Source organism: Lactuca virosa, chromosome 3 (assembly GCF_052849685.1).
Source record: "Lactuca virosa cultivar CGN04683 chromosome 3, Lactuca_virosa_CGN04683_v6, whole genome shotgun sequence".
Taxonomy (NCBI): domain Eukaryota; kingdom Viridiplantae; phylum Streptophyta; class Magnoliopsida; order Asterales; family Asteraceae; genus Lactuca; species Lactuca virosa.
The window spans coordinates 41,451,041-41,472,333 of NC_136428.1; the positions used below are offsets into that span (position 1 = coordinate 41,451,041).

The 21,293-nt window shown below is 37.1% G+C and overlaps 2 protein-coding genes across 5 annotated transcripts; one reads left to right on the forward strand and one right to left on the reverse strand.

The window, feature by feature from the left end:
* The first annotated feature begins 275 nt into the window (after positions 1-275).
* LOC145165535 (shionone synthase-like) lies at positions 276-14,039 on the forward strand. Of its 2 annotated transcripts, XM_079084269.1 has the most exons (19): positions 276-308; positions 456-660; positions 754-939; positions 1,046-1,135; positions 1,287-1,484; positions 1,562-1,646; positions 10,448-10,614; positions 10,692-10,880; positions 10,982-11,095; positions 11,217-11,336; positions 11,453-11,575; positions 11,656-11,754; positions 11,957-12,013; positions 12,098-12,144; positions 12,329-12,472; positions 12,563-12,740; positions 12,863-12,943; positions 13,044-13,127; positions 13,702-14,039. In XM_079084269.1, the coding sequence occupies exons 1-19, from the start codon at positions 292-294 to the stop codon at positions 13,822-13,824; spliced, it is 2,307 nt and encodes a 768-aa protein (XP_078940395.1). In that variant the 5' UTR covers positions 276-291; the 3' UTR covers positions 13,825-14,039. The 2 variants fall into 2 exon arrangements, with proteins under 2 accessions (XP_078940395.1, XP_078940396.1); XM_079084270.1 differs by lacking the exon at positions 11,656-11,754.
* A 605-nt stretch (positions 14,040-14,644) lies between these two features.
* Positions 14,645-19,417, reverse strand: LOC145165536 (cellulose synthase-like protein D3). 3 transcript variants are annotated; one of them, XM_079084272.1, is made up of 4 exons: positions 19,205-19,417; positions 17,563-18,489; positions 16,662-17,469; positions 14,645-16,540 (listed from the first exon to the last, which is right to left on the reverse strand). In XM_079084272.1, the coding sequence occupies exons 2-4, from the start codon at positions 18,426-18,428 to the stop codon at positions 14,774-14,776; spliced, it is 3,441 nt and encodes a 1,146-aa protein (XP_078940398.1). In that variant the 5' UTR covers positions 18,429-18,489; positions 19,205-19,417; the 3' UTR covers positions 14,645-14,773. The 3 variants fall into 3 exon arrangements, with proteins under 3 accessions (XP_078940398.1, XP_078940397.1, XP_078940399.1); XM_079084271.1 differs by lacking the exon at positions 19,205-19,417 and adding an exon at positions 18,569-18,685; XM_079084273.1 differs by lacking the exon at positions 19,205-19,417 and adding an exon at positions 18,569-18,633 and having other exon boundaries at positions 17,563-18,431.
* Between the last annotated feature and the right edge of the window lie 1,876 nt (positions 19,418-21,293).

The following is a 21,293-nucleotide window of genomic DNA, read 5'->3' on the forward strand; positions in this document are numbered from 1 at the left end:
TGTAGCAGCTAATTAATAATGGCGTCACTGCTACATATAGCCCGGATCGCTAGTAGTGTCGGCAATATTATTGCTGTTTTTCTTTAAAAGGAACTTTGCCGGACCCATGTGCTTAGCCGCTTAATTAGCCTAATAAAGGAAAATGGAAGAAACACGTATTGAAGTTTTGAATCCCCATCAATATTGAATGACTTCTGAGTCTACATCATTAATGCTACGTATTTACGAAATGCAAATATAACATATCTTTAAGAGACTTGGATACATGTATTTCTGATCGGCTCTTATTGCATGCACTGTAAAAACAGGTGGCAGTTGTAATGCTAAGTGTCAATATTTAAATATATCAAGTCGTTGCATTTACACATTCACAGGCTATACCGTCATTTTTAACTACTTGAGATATTGTTTTCACAATTTACTGATAGCTTCAACGTACTGATAAGCAATTGCAGCAAAATGTGGAGATTGAAGATAGCTGAAGGGGGTAACAATCCATACCTGTACAGCACAAACAACTTTGTTGGTAGGCAAATATGGGAGTTTGATCCTAACTATGGAACTGCAGAAGAGCGTGAGGAGGTTGAACAAGCTCGTCTCCATTTCTGGAACCATCGACACCAGGTCAAGCCCACCAGTGATGTCCTTTGGCGCATGCAGGTCGATCGTTGCTCTTTCTTAATTTCCTGGATTTCAATTCGTACCTTTATTTTTCTGTAAATCAAATTTCGAACTATCTATATGTATATGCAGTTTTTGAGAGAGAAGCTATTCAAACAGACCATACCTCAGGTGAAGTTAGAGGATGATGAAGAGATCTCTTATGAAAAAGCTACCACCGCCTTGAGGAGGTCTGTTCACTTATTTGCCGCCTTGCAGGCGGACGATGGCCATTGGCCAGCTGAAAATGCTGGTCTTTTGTATTTTATGCCGCCATTGGTAAATATTTTGATTTTCTTTCATACTCATATATAATTAGTTTTTATAAGGTGTATGATCAGCCGGTATATATCTCATATTGACAAGCTGATAACAATTCTTGCAGGTTATATGCTTGTATATCACAGGCCATCTTAACAGCGTCTTCTCAGCAGAACACAGAAAAGAAACTCTTCGGTACTTATATTGTCATCAGGTAAGGTACTAAATGTTACTACTATAACGTACGGATGACAGATTTATGTATGCATACCTTTTAATTTGTATCATATATGTGTGCATCCGTACACAAAGACATCGATCCAATTATACCATTTGACGCATAGATGTGGCCGATTAATGTACAGAACGAAGATGGTGGTTGGGGACTTCACATAGAAGGTCCTAGCACAATGTTTTGCACCACCCTCAGTTACATTTGCATGCGTCTTTTAGGAGAAGGGCCTGATGGTGGTTTGGATGGTTCATGCACCAAAGCAAGAAAATGGATTTTAGATCATGGCACGGCGACAGCCAATCCTTCTTGGGGGAAAACTTGGCTTTCAGTAAGACATTAATGTGTATATATGCCTTTATTTTATTTTTTTTCCTATCAATCTTTAAAAAAACGTGTACATGGTAGATCCTTGGCGTTTCAGAATGGGCAGGAAGCAACCCAATGCCCCCAGAGTTCTGGATCATCCCTTCCTTCATGCCTATGCATCCAGGTTAGCTTGGCTCTCTAGCAATTCTAAGACATGCAAGTTGATATGTTTTAGATTGGTAACAACTGTGTTCTGCTGTTTTAGATGTGTGTTTTTCCTTTCATTTGCTACAAATTTATTCATGGAATATTTGGCTCTATTTTTCATGGAACCCCCCCCCCCCCCCCCCCCCTCTTAACCCTTTAATTACATAGAAACATGAGCAATGTAGACCAGAATGTTGTGCTGAACTAGAACTAGCAATAGAAATTGAAATGAAACAAACAAAAAAATCCAAAGATTTTGGCTATTTAATTGCTTCTGATGGGAGCATACGTACTGTCACTCGCGGTCGAGTTCGGCACTCGTCGTTGCCCGTGCGGTATCCCGAGGTGCCCCATAAATAAAACCACCTGAAGACTTTATTTGTGAGTTACAAAGAAGCTCCGTGTTGACTTGCAATTAATTAAGTCATCTCACACTTCCGATCTAAGAGCCAAATATTCGAGCCGAGACTAAGTATTAGTGATTATAGATATTTTGGTATATATTCTGTATTAGGTTAGCATATATTATGTATTATTGTATTTCCCTATTTACCCTCTTGTACTCTGTATATATGTTTGTGTTTAATGTACGGAGAAATCATTCGGCCATAATATTTCTTTATTGTTTCCTAAGATGGTATTAGCCTAACCATCGATCCTCTAAACCCTAATTACTGACAATCTAAGTTCTTCCTCTTCTTCCCTGCTCTTCACTATGTTGTCCCCCTCTCCAAATTTTGAACGAAATCTCCCCGTGGCTACTCTTCTCCATATGTTGACTATTAAATTGTCATCTTCTAATTATCTCATGTGGAAAAATCAAGTTTATCCTCTCCTATCTCATAAATAGTTGCTAGGTTATGTGGATGGATTGATTTCAAAACCACCAACAACTATTTCTGGTGAAAAGAATTCAGTTCTACCAAACCCAGCACATGTCGTCTGGCTTGAAGCCGATCAACGTTTACGCCTGCTTCTCAACTCTTCCCTAACTGAAGAGGCCATGGCCGAGTCCCTAGGCCATCAAAATGCTCGACAACTCTAGCTTTCTTTAGAATCGGCTTATAGTCATGATTATGTTGAACGTTCTCAAAACTTGCATGATTCTCTCTGGCAACTCAAGAAAGGTACCTCCTCTGTTTTTTAGTTTGCTAAAAAATTCAAAGCTTTGTGTGATCAATTGGCAACCATCGGACAACACGTTGTAGACAGTGATAAAACCCATTGTTTCTTATGCAGACTAGGATCTGCTTTTGATACATTCTCTACTGCTCATCTAGACATTTATCCACCACCACCATTCAAAGATCTGATGTTAAAATCCGAAAGTCACGAGTTATTTATGGTTTCCCTTCATGGCTCAAACATACCTTCACGTGTTGCATTCACGGCTCGTCAACAAGGGTTTAACAATTATGGGTCATCATATCGTGGTCGGGGTAGCCCCTCCAATCGCAACTCTTCTAATGGTCGTGGTAGGAGTCGACGCCCTCCTCATTGTCAATTATGTCGTACGGATGGTCATTATGCTCCATCATGCCCCAATCTTGCTTTTTTCGCTTAAGGAAACTCGTCTAATTGCAATTTTTGGCTCAAGCTTTCAATGAAAATTGCAATTTTTCTGATTTTACACCAGATTGGTATGTGGTCTCGGGAGCTATGGCTCATATGGCTCCATCCTCTAGCAATTTGGACTCGTCTCAACCCTTCCTAGTTACGAAAAAATCACATTTGGCAATGGTAATGTTCTACCCGTCTCGCATATTAACCACATCAGTCTCTTTAAGAATATCCCTTTAAAAGATGTTATTGTCGTTCCTCAATTATCCAAGAATTTACTTTTTGTTAGCAAGGTAACATGTGATTACCCTCTTGATATTTTATTTTCACGTGATTACTTTTCTATTCATGTTCGCAAGACAGAGACAATCCTGGAAAAAGGACGCCATGAAGATGGACTTTATGTTCTTAAGCCAAGCATTCAAGCACATGTCGTCGTTCAGAGCCGTTCTCCTCCATGCGCTTCATATGAAATTTGGCATACTCGTTTAGGCCATGCTACATCTAATATTATTTCTTTGTTAAAACAAAGTGGTTGCATGTCTTTCACTTCTTTGTTACCAAAACCTACTATATGTTCTTCTTGTCAACTTGCAAAGCAACATCGGTTTCCTTTTGTGAATAATGATAAAGGTGCTTTACATGTCCTTGACCTAGTTCACTGTGATTTATAGGGACCGTCTCCTATTTTATCTACCGATGGATATCGTTATTATGAAATATCATAGACGACTTCTCCAGATTTGCATGGTTTTATTCTCTCAAAAGCAAGAGCGATTTCTTTGAGACACTAAAAGTGTTCCTTACCTTTGTTCAAACTCAGTTTTCCACCAAACTCAAGGTTTTTCAGTCTAATGCTGGAACTGAGTTTGTAAAAGGCCGTGTTAAGCAATTTTTTTTTTGGAAAACGAAACTCATCATCGATTATCATTTCCATAAACCCCAGAGCAAAATGGCTGAGCCGAAGGAAAACACTGTCACATCACCAAAACTGGTTTGAGTATGTTATTTGAATCCAGCACGCCAGCATCTCTTTGGGTCGACGCCTTCATTTCTGCGACTCATATTATTAATTGGCTCCCAGCCAGATTATTGGGCAATAAATCTCCTTTTGAGCTCATGTTTCAATCGAAACCACATTATGAAAATCTTAAGGTTTTCGGTTGTTGTGTATATCCATATTTGAGACACTATGTTGATCACAAACTGGTACATAGAAGTCTACCGTGTATTTTTTTTTGGGATATTCCAATCGATACAAAGGCTACAAATGTTTAGAACCAATATCCTCTCGTATCTATATCACCCGACATGCTCGTTTTGACGAAACTGTGTTCCCTTTTTCTAAAAACCCGATTCTACCATCCTCCTCACCATTATTATTTTCCACCTACCTTGAAGAGGATTCACCCTCTTATACCATTACGCTACCCTCACCTCCTGAATCCACATCCCATTTTTTCCACCCACTATGCACACTTTGTCCTCATCCAAACCCTTCCACTAATGTTCCAGTCGATTCATCACCTCCTTCTCCAATAGCTCCATCTCACTCAACCCCTTCATCACCTCCTCCCTCTTCCCCACTGCCAGTTACTATCACATCCACCAGCCCACCACCGATCGCTCCACATCACATGTTGACTCATTCAAAAACCGGTCATAGTCGTCCAAAATATCAAGTTGATCTTGCATGTCTCTCCCCATCTGGTTTACATTCCGCCCTTATGGTTTCCTTTTAACCAAAAGGGTTTAAAACTAGTGCCAAGGATTATCGTTGGATGGCAGCCATGATAGATGAGCTTGCTACCCTACACAAGAGCAACACCTGGGATCTTATTCCACGTCCGTCCAACTCCAATATTTTTGGATCTAAATGGATTTTTCGCACCAAATACAAGGAAAATGGTTCTATAGATCACTTCAAAGCTCGTCTCGTTGCTTAAGAATTTAGTCAAATCCTAGGATTCGATTTTTCACACACTTTCAACCCGGTTATTAAAGTTACCACCGTTCGAGTCGTGCTTTCTATTGCTATTACTCGAGGTTGGTCCTTGCATCAACTGGATATCAAAAATGATTTTATAAATAGCAACCTCTTTGAAACAGTTTTTATGTAACAACCCCCAGGTTTTATTAACAAACGCTTTCCCAATCATGTTTGTCGTCTAAAAAAGGCTTTGTGCGGTCTTAAACAAACCCCATGTGTATCGTTTCAACGATTAAGCACGTTCCTGATTCAACAAGGTTTCACTTGCAGTCAAGATGACACATCGTTATTTACCTTCCTTAAAAGATCATGTCTCATTTACCTCCTTGTTAATGTCGATGATATCATTCTCACCAGAAATGAGTCTTCCATTAAACGTTTCAGTGATTCTCTTCACAAAAATTCGCCACCAAAGATCTTGGTGAACTCATATATTTCCTTGGTCTTAAGGTCACACGCACGTGAAATGCCTTGTTCCTATATCAAACGAAATATGCTTCTGAAATTCTGAAACGAGTTGTCTTGATTGATTCCAAACCCGTCGATACCCCTATAAGTACTACTGATGTGTTCTCTTCCACAGGTAATGCCTTTTCAGATGCTACTTACTATCGATCTTTGGTTGGAGCTCTATAATATTTAACAATTACTCGACTAGATCTTTCTTACGCGGTTAATCAGGCTAGTCAATTTATCCATGCTCCAATAACTTCTCATTTTCAGTCAGTAAAAAGGATTTTGCGATATGTCAAAGGAAATCTTTCACATGGTTTGGTCTTCAAACGTACAGTTAACCATTCTATTGTTGGCTACTATGATGTGGATTAAGAAAGACGCATCGAAACTAGACGATCAACATATGGTTATTCAATTGTTCTGGCAGGTAACTTGGTCTCATGGAGCACTAAAAAGCAACCTACTTTTTCGAGATGCAGTTGTGAATCCGAATACAGAGCTATGGCAAAGCCGACCTCTAAAATTATTTGGATCACCCATCATTTGCGTGATCTAAATGCTTTACCGCCTAGTCGACCTACTTTTTATGTGATAATCTCAGTGTTATTTTTATGAGCCAAAATCTGATTGCTCACAAACATGTAAAGCATATTGATATTAACTATCACTTCGTTCATGAGTTGGTTTTAGTTGGGAAACATCATACAAAATTTGTTCCTACCAAGTGGCAGATATCTTCACCAAACTGCTTCCTCAACCTGCGTTTGAATTATTCCGAGATCATTTGGGTCTAAGATTGCCACCTGTTCGCATGAGGGGGTATTAGCGATTATAGATAGTTTGGTATATATTATGTATTAGTTTAGCATATATTATGTATTATTGTATTTTCCTTATTTACCCTCTTGTACTCTATATATATGTTTGTGTTTAATGTACAGAGAAATCATCCAACCATAATATTTCTTTATTGTTTCCTAAGACTAAGTCTTCCACCTCTGATTCGGTACTTAATTAAAGTTCTTTCAACTTCTAGACATCCACCTCCTCCATCACTTGACACCACCTCAAAGTTTCCACCCTCCACCCGTTTTGAGATATCATCCTCCTTCTTGGAGATACCGGAAGAACCCTCTCAGTGGAACATCAACTTCCTCAATGTATGCCATCTCCTAATTAGCCTTTTCACGGCTTGAAACCGCAACTGATCCCAATACCATTTCCACTTCAAGAACATCAAGTGTAGACTCTTTTCACCATTTTATTATAATTAAGGATTGTGGTTCAAGCACATCCAAAATATTACTAGTAAAATATTACTAATGTTCCGTGAGGGACCTCCTCGGTAATAGTTATTTGAACTCATATATACTCCATCCATGTACATGATCATGACCATGTACCTCTTCCACATCATTAACGCAACACTCATCGTTCTTCTTTTCTCCACAATGACTCACTTAACCACAACGACCATCGTTGTCTTTCATTGCATACATGTTCATTATCATGGCCATAACAAATGTCTTCTACTACGTGCTTCTCCTCTTGTTCTTTTTTTATCATGACAATAACATTCGTTTTGAATCCTACAGTTAGATGTGCATTGTGTGTGTGGCTATGTGAGACATGTACCCGTACGTTGTACGTGAATGATTCTTTGTGCTTCTCAACTTGTTCCTTGAAACATAAGTACACTATTAGGCTATGCGTTATGTACCCTTAATAGGGTGGAGGAGACTGAGTTGGCACTCCTCCATGTCGTTAAGGTGATTGGAAGACCACCCCACCTTCATGTTATGTGGAAATATGTTGGTGACTCAACATGACTCAGCGTGGGGGACAAAGGCTTAGACTAATCAACTTTCAATTTTTTTTTATTTTTTTTTTTCTATCAAATATGGTGTGGTTGTGTCATGTGTGGTGGGTATTTTCTAGTAAATATTAAATGGTGTGGAGTTGATATGACATATGATGTGGCAAACAAAATAGTGTGGAGGGTGTGACCCATACCCACCAGCTTTAACCTTCGAAAGGTCACACCTTAAATTCGAATTACACCCACACCTTCCATAACACATGGACTGCTTCTCTTTATCACAATTAGGCGATGCAAAAAACTGCCCATTTTCTATCACTTTCTCTTTAGGCCGGTGGATATTGGCACTCTCTCCATACCAATTTTGTCACCTCATATGTCATGTCACTCTCACACCACATTATTTTAGCTAGGACATGGTCGCCACACCAAAATAATTTTCATGTCATTTTTTTCTTTTTCTTTTATCAAGTTTTAATTTATTTTTTTTTCATTTTTTATAGTTTTAGAAATAAATTAGATAATTATATAAAAAAACAATTTTATAAAACATAACGTGAAAATAAACGACATAATGTTTTTTTTGTAAATGCACTACTCGTTATCATCGTTAGCATCGTAGATATGATCCGAAAAGTCTTGTCGAAACCGCTCGTGTTTTTGTGTCTTGAATGTCAACGACTTTATGCAAATATTTCGCTGAACCTTGTACAAATTGCATGTGTTGGGGCTCTATTGGTATATATTGTGCAATATTCCGTCATTTATCTCCCACTACCATATTATGCATTATGATACATGTATATATAATATATCATAAACTTTCTATATCATATGGATGTGATGCATGTTCTACTATGTGTCACTTCATCTTTAGGACTCCAAAAGCACGTTACACATCCTTACGTGTTGCTTTCTGTCTTCTCTTGAAGAATCGTTCTCTCCTTTATACTGGGTGTCGGAATGCCTTCACAAATGTGGAATACGTACGATATATTTCATCCGTAAGGTAATACCCAAAATTATATTCATTTCTATTTACTGTGAAAGGAGCATCTTGAGTCTTTTCAAAAATCATATTGTTGAATATTGGTGAATGATCAAGAATGAGGATGTCGTTGTTGGAACTCACAACCCCGAAAAAAGCATGTTAAATCCACACTTGGGAAGCAATAGCCTCTAATAGCAACAAAGGTGTTTCATGATGACCACTTCCAAAATCCACTCTCCACCCCCGGGGACAATTTCTCTAATCTCAGTGTGTACAATCAGTTCTTGTAAGCATACCGAGAAAACCATGTCTCTCTTCATATGTCGCATATAGTTATTGCATATCATTCAACAAAGGTTTCTGCAAATAAACGTAATCAAATATTTCAACAACATCTTTTGACAATCTATACAAACTTTCTTTTGGAGTTCATTAATACATTTTCAAATAATCGTCAACGGATCCCGGTGACTCCCCGTAAGCCATCAATTGAATTGTTGCAGCACATTTCTGCAATGATGTGAATCCCCGCCTACCTCTACCATCATATTTCAATTGGAAAAAACGATACCTAAAGATATACTTAATAGGTAAAAATATGTATTTATTATATATAAAGATATATTTAACAGGTATAAATATGAAAGAAACGATACATGCTTTCTAAAGCGTTAGCTATCTATACAAACACTTTCCTACTCAAACTTTCATTGAAATCATTTAAGTTGTATACACAATTATCGCAAAGAAATCGTGATTTCTATTTAGCCCCACGCTTCTTGTTCGTAGAGTGGTTTCATTTTCTTCTTGTAGTTCATTAGCGTAATACTTGTACATCATGGTGAGGAATATATCATCATCGGAGGACGAGTCAAACAAATCTATAATATAAAAATATGTTGGAAAATCGTATAAAAAGATAGTAAAAATGGTAGTAGTGTGTAAAAAAATGAAGTGGATCTTATATTTATAGAGGTAAAAAATTGAAAATTCGACCGGTCCATTTGACCGTTTGAATGATTTCCATACGCACCGCCTTGCATCGAGTTGTCCATGGTATGCACGACGCGATATGATGGGGCAGTGTTCCAAGGAGCTCAACGACGTGGAGAGAGGCCAACCCATCCTCCTCCATGGTGTTTTAATCCCATACCTAGCAGCCTTACAAAAATCTCTAAGGGATCACTTTCTTCATTGGGATTAATTATAGAATCCTCAAACTCATATTTTCATTGCCCTTGGTATTTTCCTTCTGGGTCTTTTCTCACACAAACACCATGCATAAGGTGCATAATATATTTCTTCTGAAACAAAAACATATCGTCCTTTCCTTGAACTATATATATGCTTTCTTTCATCACTGGTCCGTACTTTACTATGGAGATCATCTTCCAAAGTCACGAACAAGGCTCTGATGCCACTTTGTTGGAGTTAGTCTAAAAACATAATAGTTACAGGAACTTTTCTGCAATCAAAGTAATGAAAAGATGATTGCTTTACAAAGTAACACATACTTTTATTAACTCCACACCATGTTACGAATATACATACACTTATTTACTTATATGTAGGTACACAACAAACTCAACAATTGCAATCCATCAAGTAACAATCATAATTAACTTTTCATATTGACGGTTATACTTGGGTTAACTGACTTAAGCCACCAAAACTAACCTATAACTAAAAATAACTAAAATCACCAAAACATGTTAAAAGTCTAGAATACACTTCAACAGTTGCTAATAAAATGTAATTTTTTAGTTACTTGCTAGCCAATGTTGGCCTATTTTAATACATTGTCATTTCCAAAAAAAAATAATGTATGATTAAATCATTAAAAGATTCAAGAAAAACATCTTAAAACTATATATCATACCAGATTTCAAGATCAATTAACATCAATGACCATGTATTATGTTGATAACTTTACCCTTACTGGTTTTGTTTGTCCAAATACAGCAAAAATGTGGTGTTTCTGTCGACTGATATACATGCCAATGTCTTACCTATACGGAAAGAGGTTTGTTGGTCCAATCAGTCATCTGGTTTTACAATTACGAGAAGAATTATACGCACAGCCCTATGATCAAATTAATTGGTTTGGTACAAGACATTTGTGTGCAAAGGTGAATTACTTGCTTCCCTCATTGGTTTGCTTATATCTTTTCAGTTCTTATTTGCATATATTAACTGAATATCTCAGGAGGACCTATACTACCCTCATTCTTTACTACAAGATCTAATATGGAACAGTCTTTATACTTTCACTGAGCCAATCCTAACACATTGGCCACTCAACAAGTTGCGGGAGAAAGCACTCAAAACAACCATGGATCATATCCATTATGAAGATGAGAATAGTCGATATATCACAATTGGTGCTGTGGAGAAGGTAAAGAGAAAAGAAAATCACATGAACATTCATAGAAATATTAACAAGTACGAGTCCTAAGGTTATGTGTATTCATGTTCCCTCTAAAAAAAATTGTGCAGGCTTTGTGTATGCTTGCATGTTGGGTTGAGGATCCAAACGGGGACTACTTTAAAAAGCACCTTGCCAGAATCCCAGATTTTTTATGGGTTACTGAGGATGGGATGAAAATGCAGGTAGATTAACTTTAAAAAAAAAAAAAAAACATATTTTTCATGATACATGCTATAATGTTAGATAGATTAACTTAATTAGATCATTATGATTAAAAAATTTGATGGTGTGATTTCAAAATAGACTTTTGGCAGTCAACAATGGGATGCAAGTCTTGCCATTCAAGCTTTGTTGGCTACAGATATGACCCACGAGATTGGCCTTACCTTGAAGAAGGGACATAATTTTATTAAAGCCTCACAGGTTTTTGAGACCCAAATTAAAGCTAATATTATGCATGTCTTGAATTACTAGTTAAACATAAAAGTAAGTACCTATATGTGATTGTCAATTAATGATCTTGATCAATTTTTATGTAGGTTAAGGACAATCCTTCGGGTGACTTTAAAAGCATGTATCGCCATATTTCTAGAGGGTCATGGACCTTTTCAGATCAAGACCATGGATGGCAAGTTACAGATTGTACTTCTGAAGGGTTGAAGGTATTTGTATTTTTTTTTCAGAAACACATAAGCACACAACACGAAATAGCCTATAATATCTACTTACTTTCTATACTCAGTGTTGCCTTTTATTGTCACTGATGCCCCCTGAAATTGTCGGCAAAGAGATGGAGCCTCAGCAACTTAGTGAGGCTGTCAACATTATACTTTCCTTAAAGGCAAGCATAGATTGCTTATGTTACTTGTTCCTCTTTTCCATTTCATGGAAACACTATTAGAAAACTTTTGTTGAAGAAAACCTAGATGTTGGGAAAGATGAAGGGGATATAAAGAAAAAGTAGAATAAGTAATTTACATATCTAAACCGTTAATCTTGTGAATCTTGAAAAGTTCTATTTTTTAACGCTCATGATAATGTAGAGCAAAAATGGTGGGATGTCAGCATGGGAACCAGCAGGATCATCAAAATGGTTAGAGGTGACTTGCTGTTGAACTGTTTCTTTTTTTATGAATGCATGTGTCATTATGAATCCTATTTATTGAATTTCTATTCCAATTTAGATTCTCAATCCTACAGAACTCTTTGAGGACATTGTCATTGAGCATGAGTAAGACTCAGATGTTGTTTACTACTTACATATATATATATATATATATATATATATATATATATATATATATATATATATATATATATATATATATATATATATATATATATGTCTTCACTAGTTACAAATTATACTATATAATGTCGATTTTAAGAGACTTTTCATGGTCGTTGTGGATTAGGTATGTTGAATGCACGTCGTCAGCAATGCAGACCCTGGTTATATTTAGGAATTTGTATCCTGAACATAGGAGGGAAGAAATAGATAGTTTTCTTACAGATGCAAGTGGATACCTGGAGAAAATGCAAACGCCAGATGGTTCATGGTTTATTTCTCATTTCATCATCACAATCAGAATTCTTAAAACCCTTGAAATCACATTTATTTTTCTAAATTAAAGAGACATGGATATTAGGTATGGAGAGTGGGGTGTATGTTTTATATACGGTACCTGGTGGGCTCTTGGAGGACTAGCAGCAATCGGGAAGACATATGAAAATTGTCAGTCAATCCGCAAAGCTGTCAATTTTTTGCTGAAAACACAGCGAGAGGATGGTGGTTGGGGAGAAAGTTATAGATCTTGCTCTGAAAAGGTAATACGTCAACAAGACAAGTTTCCAATTATTTAAAAATATCGATCCATTTTGATCATTTCAAATTATACACGATTAAGCATGTATACTTGCATTCATCTCAATGGTTTCTTTATAAACAGACATACGTAGTTCTAGAAGGAGGAAGGTCCAACTTGGTACAAACTGCATGGGGTATGATGGGACTGATTCATTCCAAGCAGGTCAGTTCTTATTTGTAAAAAAATTCATAACATATCATACGTATTTATATTATCTTGTCATTTATAATTTGTATTGTAATACATGTCTTCAATTGTACAGGAAGAGAGAGATCCAACACCTTTACACAGAGCAGCCAAGTTGTTGATTAATTCCCAGATGGAAAATGGTGATTTTCCACAACAGGTAATGCTAATTGGATATTTTGAGCATCCACGTTACATAGTTTAATAGAATGATCACATGAGATGGATTGTCTGGTTTACATTCAATGCATTAAACTCAACCATAATGGGATACCACATTGGTGTGCAGTGGATATGGATTTCAATGACCATTAAACTCTTCATTTGGGAACGTAAAACTCTTCTAATATTAAATGCTTAACAAATAAATGGTTTTTTTTATAAAAATATGTTTTGTAAAGTTCAATGCATATATTGTAGAAAAAAAATGGTAAAGTTGTATGAAACATGGAATGATTATGTGTCAATCCATTATAGTTTAAATCATTGTGGATACTATTGGTTTGTTGTTAATAGCATGTGCTATATCCAACATACGACGGATAACCCAACAAATCATGGTTTAAATATCACATAGAGGAAGAAACATCCCTCTAATTTTCAATCACATTAAATAAAATACTAAGAACCTGATGATTTCAAATGATATATAGAGTGATAATTAATTAAGTTACAATTATCGATTTGTGCTTGGTTCCTGTATTTGCTAATTACTTGAAAACTACATAATGCAGGAATCAGTTGGAGCTTTCAAGAAAACTTGTATCTTGCACTATGCACTTTATAGGGATATCTTTCCAATGTGGGCTTTAGCTACATACCGTAAGCAAGTACTACAAAAGCCCACGGGTATCTAGCATAGACCATGTATCATTGTGTATAGCTAATGATCATGTACTATACCATCAAAAAATATCATTTTCCTTGGTGTTTTATCAGTTTCTATGCAACTAGACATGCTTCCCTTTAAAGAACTAGGATACCTTTACAATATGAGATGACAGTTTTGATCGACGCCACAGTGAAATGTAGAATAATCCAAATTAATTTACAATAATGTTTTCTTTGTTTCGTTCCTTTTGTCTTAAGTTTTCTTTCGGTTTCAACTAATGTCTTGATCTGGCCCGGTTAAAATAAATAAACTAGTCACTAAAAGTGCTTCCATACTTTATGAATTTCAAGTAAAAAAAGAAAAAGAGTTATGAACATGTAACATGAATTGTAGAAGGCTGATGAAGCAATCTTTAATCTTAATGAGATTTAATTATCATTTCAGCGTTTGCATGCAAATGCAAATGTAAATGTCAATTATATGATCATTTCATAATCAAGATATATCTCATAGAACCATAGTGACTTATGAGGTCTATATCCATCTCATTATTTAATTATTTGAATGTTGCTACTTTAATTTATCAACTTTGTAAGCTTATTGAACTTGATGCACACCTCTCTCGTTAGTTGTGAATATGCAAATTCACGAAGTATTTTTTTGCGAGACTAGTGCCGAAAGGGTGCGGTTATCATTTTTAAATTTGTAATAAAATTGTGTAATATAGTTACTTTTGGTACTTTATCAATTTATAAAAACTTCTATGATGCCTGTTTTTTCATTTTCTAGTGCTAACAATGTTAAGTTTTTTAAAATTTACCACATCAAAAGAAAAAACGAAGAAATTTAAAACACTAACACTTGTTGCCAACAATATCCATGTATGAAAAGTACATAACAAATGAAGAATATGTGTAAGACTAAAGCTTAAAGACCAAAACAAATGAAGAATATACCAACTTCCTAATTCACAATCAAGGGAACTGGAAAGACCCACCAATTTCATTAGCACCAGCTGGCGGATTAATCGCAACCCAAAGCAACGAAATGGTGATCGCAATTAGCCCTGACCAAACAAAAACAATCGTCGGAGTCCTCCCTCTTCGGCCCATCAAACCTTTCGCAAATGGATACAAATGGGCCAAAACCCAAAAGCTAAAAAACACTCCGCCCAACAACCGGCTCCACTGCGGTATCGCACTGTAAATCGTCCTGCTAAACCCAACCGCAATCGCGATCAGATTCGTCATCATGATCACAATCGGTGGAATCATCAACGACGTCCATTTGATTAAGTAAAGATCCGCGAATTCATCGTCTTCATCACCCCCGGATTTTGATGTTAAAGTGAACGAGATTTCAATTCCGGCCACCACTTTTAAAAGACCTTGAAGAACAGCGGCGAGATGCGCGCTTGTCCCACCAATCAGCCAAAACTGCTCGTTCCTCCACCATTCTTCGAGCTCAATTCCGGACCATTTGATTTCAAGAACAGCTAACATACACAAAGTTAGGGTAATCGCCAGGAGGTAAACAAGAAAAGTGACGTCGAGACTCTGAACGATAAACTGGCCGGAAAATAAAGAAAGAGCCGGGAGGAAACAGTAAACGATGAGGAAGATGGAGGTGAAAGGGTAGATTCCGACGTTAAGGTAAGCAATCCGTTGAAGAAACTTCATCTTTGAGCTCGCTAAAAGCGCATTGTTTTTAGAAAAAAAGATTTCAACAGACCCAGTGGCCCACCGGAGCACCTGGTGGAGACGATCAGTTAAATTAATCGGAGCGGTTCCCCGGAAAGCGTCTCGTTTCGTTACACAATAAATCGACCGCCACCCGCGGTTATGCATCCGGTAACCTGTAACCACATCTTCAGTAACCGACCCGTAGATCCACCCGACCCGGTTCCCCCATTCGGTTTTATCTTCATACCAACATGAAATGACACTGATTGCTTCCGCTACTGTAGAAGCATCTAGAAGCTCACGCGGGATCGTGAGTGCACCGGGAGGCCGACCGTTTTGGACGGCAGGGTGGTCCGCAAGCGGTCGACCTTGAAACTCCGCAATCGGGATCGTATCGATCAACAAACTCGAGTTCCCAAACTTCTTCGGGAACAAAGAAAGATTCATATCGGAATCAGAATCAGGATCGTAATCATCACCCATTCTCAATCCTTTATGTTCATCGGGAGCGGAAGAAACTGAGCTTTTGCTTTTCTTTTTTCGACCAAAACAACAAGAAAATCCGGACTGGTAGTCTTTAGACCGGGGCGGGTCGAACCCGTATAACGCGGTCCTCCGGAATAGCGTTCCGGTTCCAACGTACACGGGGCCTTGGATTCCATCGAGGGCGCGCATGTTTCCGTCGAAGAAAACGGTGTTGTGATTGGCATAACGATCGGAGGGGTCGATTCCTTCGAAACGTTGCGGGAATTGAACGTAACAGATGCGGTCCCCACCACGATCCATCATGAAGCACATGCCTTCGCGGATGGCTTGGGAGTTGTAGATGTAATGATCGCAATCGAGGTTGAGCATGAAGGGCCCGTTTGACATGATGGCGGAAGCTCTGACGAGTGCGTTCATGGCACCGGCTTTTTTGTTGTGATCGTATCCGGGACGTTTTTCACGGGACACGTAGACAAGAAGTGGGAGGCGGATGTCCACTTCCGAGAAATCCAATGGATTTACTTCATTGTCTGTTCCGTTTAGTGGATCATCACTCGGTGGTTTTAACATCACCTGATTTGATTTTACACACAAAAAATTTATCTCATAAGTTATATATATGACTTAATGCATTTAGCCCTATTTAATAAAAACCAATTATCTAGACAAGTTTAGAAGCATTTAAGATTCTCACCTGTATGATGCCTGCATGATCACCCTTGGAATGTTCTGGAGAAGGTATCATCCAAGTGCCAGGCCAATGAGTAGCATCTGCCATCCATGTAGCTTTAGGGATCTTAATAGGCTGCAGAAGTTCATCACCAGCTGTTTCTTTTTGAAGTTTCATGGCTTTAATCTCTTCTCTAGCATTATAAGCATCAGAACGCCTACGAATAGAATCAGGAAGCCCATTGATTCTGACCTTAAACTCATCATATTCCCGTTTAACTCGTCTCCTATCCTTCACAAAATCCTGCCTAACCTTATTCTTATACGGGTCCCGTTTCAAATTGAAATAAGACTCAGGATTCCTCGGCTCAATATCATGTTTCCTACAAAAGGGTACCCATAAATTTGCAAAACTTGCAGCCTCTGCCATGGCTTCAAAGGTTAAAAGAGCACCACCATCATCAGAAACATAACAAGATAGCTTATCAACAGGATAATTAGCAGCAAGAATGGATAAAATGGTGTTTGCTGTAACAAGAGGTGGTTCTTTATCTGGATCTGCTGTGGAAACAAACACATCTACCCCTGGAAGATCAGACTTTCCTGATGGGTTTTGAGGACACGGTGTTTCAAATTTCTCTTTTAAAACATTCAGGTCAGTTGCCCGGTTGACCGGGGAAATTTTGGGCAGTTGATCAAGTAGCCATGAAAATGCAAACCAAAGCTCACAAATAATCGACATAAGCCATAGCCATATTGCATCTTCATTCGGATGAGTTATTCTCCAATGAAGAAATAATCCAAGAACCACCATTCTAACCAAAACTAGAAGCCTACATAATTATACATCACAATTAGACATTAAGAAGTTATTTCAAAAATAGAATGAATGAAAGTAGGTTGCTAATTCTTGCATTTAAACATACCGATAAGGACTTATAATGGCAGCAGGGATTTTGAGTTTACGAGTGAGAGGGCGCCATGGTTTGTTAAGAAGCTCAAGCTGTTCAGCTCCAGTTGGCTCATTTTTATCCTCACTTAATCCTTCATCTTTTGGCCAAAAAGCATTCCCATAACCATAAGTCCCACTGGTTTCAAATAACCATCGGTTATGGTCAAACTCCCCTGTTTGACTTCTAACCAAAGCTGACTTTGTCGACTTCATCAAAGATAACCTTCTTTCCATCTTTGAGGAACCCCTTCTCTCCATTTTAGAATTTGGGATATTTGATGGAAGAGATAAAGGTTGTCGATGGTCAACACTGTGTTGATCAAGATCCGTTTGTTTATACGGTTCTTTACAACCCGGACAAATCCCATCACCCGTTTTCACAGCATCAATGTAACAATCTCTACAAATCTTGAAATCGCATTCACATGGGAGAATATCAACACCCCTTTCATCGCTCATAACAATTCCATCGCATCCAGGGATTTTACAGGAAGACCCTTTTGCTCCAGCCATTTGTGGATGGGTAGTTTCCGAATCAATCACTTTGTCCATTAAGTGAGCTCGTGTTACACTGTTGAACCCACCTGTGAAAAGTGAGTTTGAGACGTATTGTTCTTCTACCCTTTGGGAGATTGAAGGATCCATGGGTTGATTGTCGGGTGTAGCAGGTATGTGGACTGTGTAATTCATGAACTCTGTGCTTCCAATTTCACTATCCAGATCGTCTCTTGAGTAGTTCACATAGCGCCCTGAAGAGGTTCTTCTAGCAAAAGTCACTTGTGGAGGAATCGGACCCCTCGATTGCTGTAGCTCTAATGCTTTCGGTGATCTTGACGACATTTTCTATGAAATTTGTGAAAAAAACTTGTAATTTAGATTATCGAAGGAATCCACAAATCACCTGAAAGAAGAAGAAGAAAACCAAGATAAGGAAAAAGAGTAATTAAGATATAGATGACGAAACCTGCAACGATAAGTACCTAATCTGATATCAAGCATCATCCATGGAAGAAACCCCAAAACTTTTTACTCAGTAAGCAGAGCAAGGAGATAAAGAAAAACAAGATATTTGTTCTTAATATATACGACTAGGTACTTACTGGGGAAAATATTATTTTATTATTAAAAAACAAAATCCATAGAAACAATGAAGCCGCTTCCCGAGAGCGTGTGAAGAAAAATTCAAACCAAACACGAAGACTGAAAAAGAGATGTTTGGACATCTTCCATATTACAACTGTAATTAACAGAGCTTTAATTTTATCATATTAATTTTTGTTTTGATGACCCAAACCAACACTCAAAAACAACAATAATTTATTTTAACCTAATTACTGAATTAAATAAGTAGTCACAGTCGACGAAAACAAAACAATCGTATTCAAATTTCGCATAGTAGCTTAAATGAACGTTTAAATAGTCAATGAAAGAGACTGAAACTATAAGACACCATAAACGCAGCTGGAGATCAAAAATCAAAACCTGGTCATACGATACCATAAACGCCGGCTCCGGCTCTCCATTTTTAAGAGATTAGAAAACCCTAAATAAGCAGTGACGACAAGCATGTGTAGGAGAGAGTGAGAGAGAATTTAGCAGAAAAAAAATTAAAATACCTTGTACAAACGAAGACTAATAAACTGAATTGTTTATCGGATAATGTTGACAGATCTTGTCCGGACTATAATGAGAGAGAATCAAAGATCTTAGGATGAATCGCCGAAAGCAAGAATCCTCCAAATGGTTGTTGTGCCGGAGAACTCTCCGATTTAAGCGACTGTGTGTTGTGTGTGAGAGAGAAATAAAAGCTTTTGAGTATAAAAATGGCGAAATGTTGGGGGAAAGCATGAAGACGAGGGATACGTATGGAAATTGAAATTTGTGGGTGGGCCCAACCCTTTGCTATTCTACGCGGATCTTTATTTTATTTCCGAATTATACATTATCATCATTTCAAATAAGAATTTATTCAATACAATATTTATTTATTTTTCTATAAAGATATGATTATTTAACATTTTCTAAAGACTGTTTATATCTGTAAATATATATATCGCTCCACTAATGTTTTATCTAATGATTAAAATTATATATGATTATATGTTGAATAATTTTTTCTTTTTGGATAAGATCTTATGATGATTATTTGTCTTATTTATTAGTATTTACTTTACAAATATACTTAATTAGCATTTATGCAAGATTACAAATGTATTTATCGTACATTTTTCTTTAGGACCGGTGAATATATCTCGTGTATGTTTTTTTATATGATGAGATATTGAGATATGTTTGCTCTAAATAAAACTTGAACATACCGCATTTTAATATAGGAAAGATTCAAATAATAATTACTTAAATTATATATGAAATAAATGTATAATTTAAGAAAACAAAACAAAATAAATAATAGTACTCGAGGGTCTGAAGTTATTCGTACAAAGATACAAACATGCAGAAGACAAGAACAGCAGATTATCGAAATACCCAAACTACCCTCCTTATCAATAACGTTTGAATTTTGTTTTGAGAAAAATGAAAAAAGAAAACGAAAAACAGAAACAACGGGCAAAAACGGATGAAAAAAGCAACAGGGTACCCCACGCGCATAAAATTTTCTTCTTTTTCACATTTAAAGTATTTCTCTTTTTCCGGCAACCGGCACGACAATTGCTTTTCAACAAAAATATATATTTTTCATTCTATTTTTAGAAAATTAGTTGTGTTTAGCATAATTTTGTATAAAAGAAGTTTCATCCTTGTTTGATTCATGTGATTCGATCGAGTCATGAATTATGTCCATATATTGGAATGAAAATTTATTATGAATGTGGTTCATGAGAAGATGTTTTGCATTACCCGTATGGAGTAAAAAAAAGTAGAAAACCTTAAAAATGTAGGTGCCATGATATTTTTTTAAAAACAATTGTATCTGCAATTTTATTAATTTTGTTGTCTTAGTGTTGTAAAACTTTTACAAGTTTGATAGAAGATGTGTAGAAGAATATACTTTCACATATAAAAACAGATGTACGAATAAATTTATATATTTCAATATAATAAAAGAAATATAAGTATCAATGACCGATATTCTCTATCCCGAATCGATGACCGATTCGACCAGCTTCAGGGAGCGTGCTACTTCTCAAAAATCGATCTGAGGTCGAGTTACCATCAACTGCGTGTCCAGGAGGAGGATGTTCCCAAAACGGCGTTTTGGACTCGCTATGGTCACTACGAGTTTGTTGTGATGCCCTTCAGATTGACAAATACACTAGTTGTGTTCATGGACCTGATGAATCGGGTATGCCGACCTTACTTAGATAAATTTGTCATTGTATTCATCGATGACATATTGATCTATTCGCGAAGTAAGGAAGAGTAGTGTCAACATCTACGACAAATCCTGGAGACATTGAGGACGGAAAAGCTATATGCCAAGTTTTCCAAATGTGAATTTTGGATCCGAGAGGTGGACTTCTTGGGTCATGTGGTCAACAAATAGGGAATACATGTGGACCCTTCCAAAATCAAGGCAATCGAGAACTGGAAAGCACCAAGAACACCGACGGAGATCCGCCAGTTCTTAGGCCTTGTTGGCTACTACAGAAGATTCATTCAGAACTTCTCCAAGATCGCTAAGTCACTCACTACCTTGACGCAAAAAGGAGTGACATTCAACTAGGAAGAGAAACAAGAAGTTGC

What these genes read in the sequence shown, in the direction of transcription:
- LOC145165535 (XM_079084269.1), top strand. An exon ending in AGGATGGGATGAAAATGCAG is followed by an intron (nt 11,096 to 11,216) that starts GTAGATTAACTT and finishes ATTTCAAAATAG; the next exon opens with ACTTTTGGCAGTCAACAATG. An exon ending in ATGGTGATTTTCCACAACAG is followed by an intron (nt 13,128 to 13,701) that starts GTAATGCTAATT and finishes TACATAATGCAG; the next exon opens with GAATCAGTTGGAGCTTTCAA.
- LOC145165536 (XM_079084272.1), bottom strand. Translation starts at nt 18,428, where the DNA reads ATGTCGTCAAGATCACCGAAAGCATTAGAGCTACAGCAATCGAGGGGT. An exon ending in GCCATTATAAGTCCTTATCG is followed by an intron (nt 17,470 to 17,562) that starts GTATGTTTAAAT and finishes ATAATTATGTAG; the next exon opens with GCTTCTAGTTTTGGTTAGAA. An exon ending in ATCATGCAGGCATCATACAG is followed by an intron (nt 16,541 to 16,661) that starts GTGAGAATCTTA and finishes AAATCAAATCAG; the next exon opens with GTGATGTTAAAACCACCGAG.